At 47.5% G+C, this 7,792-nt stretch overlaps 1 protein-coding gene across 1 annotated transcript; it reads right to left on the reverse strand.

Moving 5' to 3' along the window:
- Positions 1 to 224: 224 nt before the first annotated feature.
- KCNJ8 (potassium inwardly rectifying channel subfamily J member 8) lies at positions 225 to 6,911 on the reverse strand. The gene is made up of 2 exons (XM_021539153.3): positions 6,481 to 6,911; positions 225 to 3,047 (listed from the first exon to the last, which is right to left on the reverse strand). Exons 1-2 carry the CDS (start codon positions 6,843 to 6,845, stop codon positions 2,147 to 2,149), a joined length of 1,266 nt encoding a protein of 421 aa, XP_021394828.1. The 5' UTR covers positions 6,846 to 6,911; the 3' UTR covers positions 225 to 2,146.
- Between the last annotated feature and the right edge of the window lie 881 nt (positions 6,912 to 7,792).

A 7,792-nucleotide genomic window follows, 5' to 3' on the forward strand; every position in this document is an offset into this window, starting at 1 on the left:
ATTTTTTAAATTTTTATTTAGTTTTTCTCCTAGTAAAGAACTGTCATTCCCATTCCCATATCTTTGCCTGAGAGCCTTTTAATTTTGAAATTGTGGTAATTCAGAGGGAGGGGGTTTACATTTTCCATTTCACAGGAGGCATTTGCCTTCCTTCACAAACTCCTGTCTTTTCAAACCAAGACACCCACCTTCCTTGGCAGACACCTGTCTTTCAAACCAAGACATTATTGTAACTTTTTTTATTACTATTTTGTATAAAACCTGCTTTTGCACAGCATCTGACTTAACCATGTATCCAATAGAGAGCCTCAGAGAAGTTCACAGTCCTGGAAATGGAGGACAGAGACAAAATATATGTCCTTCACTCTGACTCTTCTTGGAAGCTGCAGCTGATCATTGTTTGGACACACAAGGAACAGATTAATTTCTCCAGATGTTCACCATCCACCCTTCCAGAAACATTAATGGGTAGGCCAGGGAATTAATGCTTTCAGCAGAAACTTCAATTTCCTCTGCTGATTCAGATGAAGTATTTTGTCAGAGTTTTTGTTCTGAAGAGCACCTATTCCAAATGCAGGGAGTCCACACCTTGGAGCAATGCCCCTCCATGTCACCATCCAACACCTTGAGAAGCCTGAAACCATCCATCCAACAACTGTTGATGAGCTACTTCCAAAGAGAATGAGAATGCAGCTTTGACTTTTGACTGTTTCACCTTAGAGAAAAAAGCAAACATTTAAATGTTTGAGAGGCTTGGAGAGTCAGAACAAGGATAATACTTCTCTTGAGACACAGACATAAGACAATTTCTGCAAGAGATTTGAACAGGAACTTGTCCATAGTTATGCTTACTTACATGGGAACAAAACATGTATCAATTTAGGCTACCAAATGTGACAGAATTCATTGTCTTACTTTTATGTATTCTTGTAGAAAAACTTGTGATGACATTTTTGAGAAGGCCCCAGGTAAAAAATGCCCATTTTAATTTGAAGAGGAAAGCTTCTTCCCACCAATTCTCAATGCCAGATTATATAAAAACACAGGTGAGGCACTGCTAAAAACACAGGTGAGACACTGCTAAAAACACAGGAATTCAGCAGCATCATCCAAGTCCTCCTGAAAAGCACTCAGATAGTTTTGAAAATACTATATCTAATATTATTGTCAGGCTTCCCTCTCATTCCCATTCAGGAGTTCCCACTGGCAAAAAGTAATCTCCTTCTGGAGGATGCAGACTTAATTCTATGAAAAGTGAAACAAGTACTCGTATTTCCTTCCATGTATGAATCTATCAGAGAAAGCAAAACAGGATTTGGTCTTCCATCATGAAGAGAATGTTAAAGAGGCATCTGCTTTATCCAGCTTGAATAATTTCAGTGAAACAGATGCCCAGGTGGCAGCCAGGAGATTTCTCAGCTTGGCCTACAGCTAATCTAACATGTGTGTTGTCCTGCCAAGTATCTCACCCTGATAAGAAGAGCAGCACTCTGTTATTTTGATGGACTTTCTGCCTGGAGTGACACCAACTTTCCTGTGGGATGGACAGGTTGCTCCACCTGACTGAATTTCTCTCAAAATGCCCTTGCCACAAACCAATGAAAAAGAAAAAGCCTGGGAAACCAAAGGTGAAATAAATGGTGGCTCTTCTCCAGTGAAATCCTTGAGGAATTTAGCGATTGCCTTTAAGAGAACAAGGAATTCACACAAAAAGATCAACATCCAAATGTCATGCACAGAATCCATGGGAGCTGTTGAATACAGAAGTTTTGTAAAGCACTCACTTGCATAGGAAAGCCCCACATTTTGTGACAGCTGGCAGAAGATAAGAAAGAGACCCTTGATATGAAAAATACAATTTAAAAAATCAGCATGCCATTAAAACAAGCATAAATACACATTATATTACATGAGTGAAGTGTGTTTTCTTTAGTGCACGTGCCCTTTTTTATTAATTCATACAGTAAGTGCTAAGGTGTTTTCTAATGCCATTAGGTGCTGCTTTCAGTAAGTAATGGAATAAATAATTCTTGCACGGTTCTTTTCTGCATTGTGTTCTCATTTTCTTAAGTAAAAGGAAATTGAAGCAAAACACCACAGGTGCCTCCTCCTTCCGAAGCCCAGTGCCCTAGCACAAAGCTGTGCATCATGTTTCTGAGGCACTCTGGCTCCCCTCGGGTGTGATAAACTGCACTTTGGGCACGATGAGTGAGGAGTTGGTTCTCCGTATGGAGTTGCTCCTCCGAATGGAGTTGTTTCTCCTCATGGAGTTGCGCTTCCTCAAGGAGTTTTGGTGGGACAGCTCGCTCTTCTGCAGGGTCTGGATGAGGATGGAGGGCTTCTCATCGAGCTCCCGGGCACTGCAGCGCGGCGCAGCCACTTTGACAGTGTTGCCGAACTTGGAGTAGTCAACAGCATACACACCTTCCTCCTCAGTGACAATGGGCACGAAGCGGTGACCCCACAGGATCTCCTCTGCCACGTAGGATGTTCTCGCCTGTGTCGTGATGCCCGTGGTTTCTACGACCCCTTCCAGTATCACGATGAGCTCCAGGTCCTGGAGCGCCAGGTCAGAAGCAGAGATATCATAAAGAGGACTCCGCTTGTCAATGACATGACAAATGATCAAGGGAGCCACCAGGAAAATGTTGTTGCTTTCAATGGGGTTATCCACGGGGATATCCACTTGGTGAATGGGTATGACTTCTCCTTCAGGGGTCATGGTCTTCCTCACAACCTGGATTCTCACTGAGGCGCTGATGATCATGCTCTTCCTCAGGTCCCCCACCCGGAACATGAAGCAGAGCTTGCCGTTGCGGACGGCGATGACCGCCTGCCGGCTGAAGATCAGCGTCTCGGCCCGCCGGTGAGCCTGCGCCGTCTTCATGAATATGCAGCCCAGCATGACAGCGTTGATGATCAGCCCCACGATGTTCTGCAGGATCAGGACCGTGATGGCCAGGGGACACTCCTCTGTCATCATCCTGCCGCCAAAGCCAATGGTCACCTGGACTTCGATGGAGAAGAGGAAAGCGGAGGTGAAAGACCTGTAGGGGAAGATTGCACCCAGTTAACTCTCAGGACACTGAGCACAGACTGAGAAGCTGTTAACATGTACTTCCAGAAACAAACTTAAGGATCTGGTGTATGGCTCTAGCACACATAAGCCTTCTGTTAACACCAGCCAAAGCACTGCATGCTTGCTGGCTCAGATTTGTGTGGTTGGTTTAGTGTCTGATGGTGGCAGGGCAGACCTCAGAGCCTGAGCTCCTCAAAGACAATCTGGGTGACCCAGAGCAGCTCAGGGAATCTCTGTCCAGGAGCACAGGCTGCCCACTGGCTAAGTGAACAGCTCTGGAACAGCTGGGTTTTCCACCTTCTCTATCCCATGAAGCCCTTGGTGGAGAGAGGTGGTTTTGGCAACCATGGGCCATGACCTGGCACACTGAGATCCTTCCACCACCTGTGCAGGGAAAGGAAACAGGGAAAACTGCAGCACTTCACTCATGCTACCTGAATCATGTCCCAGAATTTCCTGGTGGGGGAAAAGGGGCTTTCCCAAATTTGTGCCGTTTCCCAAACCCTTGCTCGCCTTGTGAGTGAGCAGGCTGCAGAGAGAGGCCGGTGGCCCCCAGGTGCCCCCTGCACACCCTGGCAGCAGGACAGTGCTGTGACCCAAGGCTTGGGTTCAGTTCACTGCCAGGCCAAGACCAGCAGGAAAATTTCAACACAGAAGTGGGATGTAGAATTGTGGGTTAAGTTAAATATCCTAAAATGCTACGATGCTGGACATCAGCAAATGCTGTCGTCAAACTTCCCAAAATACATTATTTATTGTAGCCACAAAGTGATATCCCCTGTATATATCAAGGTCCTTAACTTCCTTTTATATTTATTTATTCTTTATTCCTTCCAGATACATCCTCCCAGTGCAAGCCAATAAATATGAAGCATCCCAATGCTTAACAGGGTAATACCAGTGGGAAATATATTCTGCCCATGAAGATGGGTCTAAGTAATTAATTTAGCTTGCTTTGCTTTTCAATTAATCTGCTTTTAAATACTTTTTTTTCTTTTCTAGCCATAATTTCACTGGGGTATTGAGGACACATTTAAATAGCATAGGCAATATCAAGGATAATTTTCTGTGCAATGAGAAAGTCCATATTTGAGAGAACTAACCAGTCTCTGTGCAGGTATCTTTGAAATAACTTAATATTTTGCCTTTTCTATTCTTCTTAATCACTAACAAATTCCTTTGTATTGTGGGGGTTTATTTTGTATTTCACTCTGAAAAAATCAGGGACAAAGGAGTTACTTAATAGAATCCATAGAATGATTTCTTATAATCATGAATAGTTAGTTACATGCAGAATGAAGCTTCCGGATTCAATTTCAATCAGCTTAATTCAGTTTAAAACTCTGTCCAGTAAGTAGTCTGACTTTCCTTAGCAATACCCTTCTTTAAAAAAAAAAGAAGAAAAAATCCCACCTTTTTAACAGTGGAAGTAAGTGAAAGAGCAAGTTTAGAAAACATTTTAACCATGTGAAATGAGAAAGTGCAAATCACACTGTTCCCAGGTCCTTCCCCTCAGAGCTATGTAGCAGCTTTCCTTTTTGGATGTTTGCTTTCTGTGGCAAAGAGATGTGAGGCTTAGAAATTTCTGCACTACTTTGTAAAACTAAAGGGCTGTGCAAGCTCTAGACACTGGTTAAAATTTCCAAAGCCAGGCTTTCCTCTAAATATGTAATGGCACCTACCCAAGAAGCTCTCCTGAAATATCTGTGGGCCTAAACCTCAGGGGAGTAGGCTAAATTTTTTTGTCATGATTTTGGCATTCCAATACTAAAGGTATTTTACACCCAAAAACTTGCTATTCTTAAAGATGTCAACAATCACATCATTACTTCATGACTTTGACCAAAGTGGTAGGCAGATTTCCCTAGGAAAGGAAAATATTTCCCATGGCTTGGACATGGGCACTGGAACAGCTGTTGCCTGGACACCCCATGAGGGAGGGGTGTGTGTTCTCTGGTATGGGCTAAACCTGAAATGATATTGATTCATTCATTTTGCTTCCTAGCAGGCAACCTGGAAGAGCCACAGGCCCCAGTGGGATGAAGCCCTTGGCCCCAGCTCAGGATCTGCAGGGTGACACAGCAGGCACACCGAGGGAGCCACCAGCCACGTGCAGAGATGTCCCCTCAGCTGACCCTGGAGAGCTGCAGGGTTGTAGCTGTTCACTAATTCCGGTTGGACAGATCCCACAAATCCCAGAAATGCCGGGGGTAACGCTCCTGCGGGTGCAAGCTGGGTCATGACATCTCATTTCAGAGGAAACTGCTTGTGGCCAGACATTGGAAAAGAAACAAGACAGCAATCCCTGCTCCAATTCCCCCCAACCTGATGAAGGGTATCTTGGAAAAATCCCCTCTTCTTTTACCTTAGAAAATCCCCATTTAGCAAAAAAAAACTGTCAAAACAATGACGGAATTAAATCTCTGCTACCTCATAAGCCAGATACAAAGGCCCTTCAGACTTGGTGAGGTACCTCAAAACTTTGTGTGAGAAAGGAGAAGAGGGAAGTGGATTCACTGATATCTCAGAGCACCCTGCAGCCCACAGACCCTCACAGCAGTGCTATGTGTAGAGGCAGATTATCTGGGGCAGCCTGGTGGTACATAAACAGGACTTTTCTACCTAAAAAAACTAGTGCTAAAAAAGCAGATTTAATTGATGAGATCCTGAAGTGATCTTATGGCTTACCCCGCTTGTGTCAGCTGTCAGTACCCTGACAATTGTCATGGCTGTGGGGACAGACAGTAAAATACTTCAACAGGTGATATTTAATCCAGTCATCCCTTACATTTTCACAGTCTGACACAAATGCACGGTGTGGAAAGTGTTCCTCTGTCCAGCCACTGGCCTATTGCTTTACCAAGGTATTTTGAAGCCCTGCATATTTAACACTCTCAGGAGAGTCATCTTGAAACACACTTAGTTTTGCCCTAAGTGACACATTTCCTGGCACCTCTGACTGGTGCCCTGCCTGACACCCAGGGCTGGCTCCCTGCCTCTCAGGCACCGCTCTGGAGGGAGCGCCTCTGGCTGACGTGGCGCTGGGGATGCTCCCGCTGCCGTAGACAACGTTACAATACATATAACACATACCCACTCTTGCAGCAGGCTCTTATCTCGACAGGCAATCGAGTTACCCACAGAGTGTGGAGACACATGAAAAGCAGCAGGTCTCCCTCTCTTTCAGATCCTGTAAGGAATCAAAGACATCTACAGTACAGTATTTTCCAAGCCCATGAGGCTTGCTGAATTTATGCAATCTAGAGGAAAACACTGCACTTTTCAGCTGTCTCAACCAAACCCAATGGTTCATGTAAACCAAAAGCTGCACTTCAGACAACACCAGGACAACTGGCAGCTCTGTCCCCGCCCTTCCTTCATCCCACCAAACTCTACTTTACCTGACACATGTCACGCACGGCGTCCACTTTGTGCTGTTCGAAGGGTTTTCTGTGCTGGGGTCCATGTCGCCATGGGCGAAGGCCACCAGCCACCACATCATGGCAAAGAGCAGCCAGCTGCACAGGAAGGACATGGTAAAGATGACCAGAGTGTGACGCCACTTCAGGTCCACCAGGGTGGTGAAGATGTCCTGCAGGAATCGCCCCTGCTCGCGGATGTTCTTGTGGGCCAGGTTGCAGGCGCCGTTCTTGGCGATGAAGCGGGCTTTGCGCGGGCGGTCGCGGATGCGCGGCTTGCGCAGGTTCTCGGCAGCGATCCGTGCCAGCACATACTCTTCAGGGATGATACTCTTGCGAGCCAACATCTTCCTGCCACCATAGTCCACTCAGCAAGATGCAAAAAGGGGGATGGTCTCTCTAGCAAGTATCTGCAGGGCTCGCTTTACCCTGCAAAAAAGAGTGAACCTGGTCAGAGTTGTCAGCTGTGCAAGAAGCCCCGATTAGGTACCCCCTGCCAACCCAACTACATTAAATGCTGGTTCTACAGTGCCCTCTCTCTCTCAGACCATCATTTTTATATGAGCAGCCGGTGACAGCTCATAGCAGAAATGAAAGATGCTATTTGGAGACTCCTTGCAGGAAGGGAGGCTGCACAGCAGTCTCACAAAGTCGGTGTAAAGTACCGTGACAGACACCACCTCGGTTCCTCAGGCTGCTTCTCCGGGAGACAATAGGGCTCAGATGGGGATCAGAACACGAAGCACTAAGTTATTCGCATCCTTCAGGACCTGAGGAATCAGACGTCTGTGGTTTGAGCCGAAGTTAGTCTGCGGAGACGCGTGGAGACTCCCTCCTCACGGCTGCAGCCCCGCAGCGCATCCAGCAGCCTGCCGGGAGCCCCTGCCTCGTCCCCCGAGAGCATCACAAGAAGGAGCTGAGCTGGAGGTGCGGCAGGCAGGGAACGGGACTCCTCGGAGCAGGCGGTCGCATCTTCCCTCGCAGCACTCCTTCCCTTCCGGGATCAGGCGGGGAAACCCTCCCTTTATTCCCAAACTTTGTCCCCAAACGGGTGACAGAACAGACCCACGGAAAGCCCGGCTCCCCGGCGGCTGGCCCGTCCCACCGGGGGAGGGCAGGGCTGTCTGACCCCCCGACGCCTCGCAGGGTCCCCCCAGCCCCCGCTCACTGCAGAACGGGGCGGGACGCGGCCGGGCCGGGCGGAGCGCGGCGGGCGGAGCGGGGCTCGGCTCGGGGGATGCGCGGAGGGGCCGGGGCGGGGCTCGGGCCGGGGATGCGGGGCTCGGGCCGGGGA

Source organism: Lonchura striata, chromosome 5, assembly GCF_046129695.1.
Source record: "Lonchura striata isolate bLonStr1 chromosome 5, bLonStr1.mat, whole genome shotgun sequence".
NCBI classification, from domain to species: domain Eukaryota; kingdom Metazoa; phylum Chordata; class Aves; order Passeriformes; family Estrildidae; genus Lonchura; species Lonchura striata.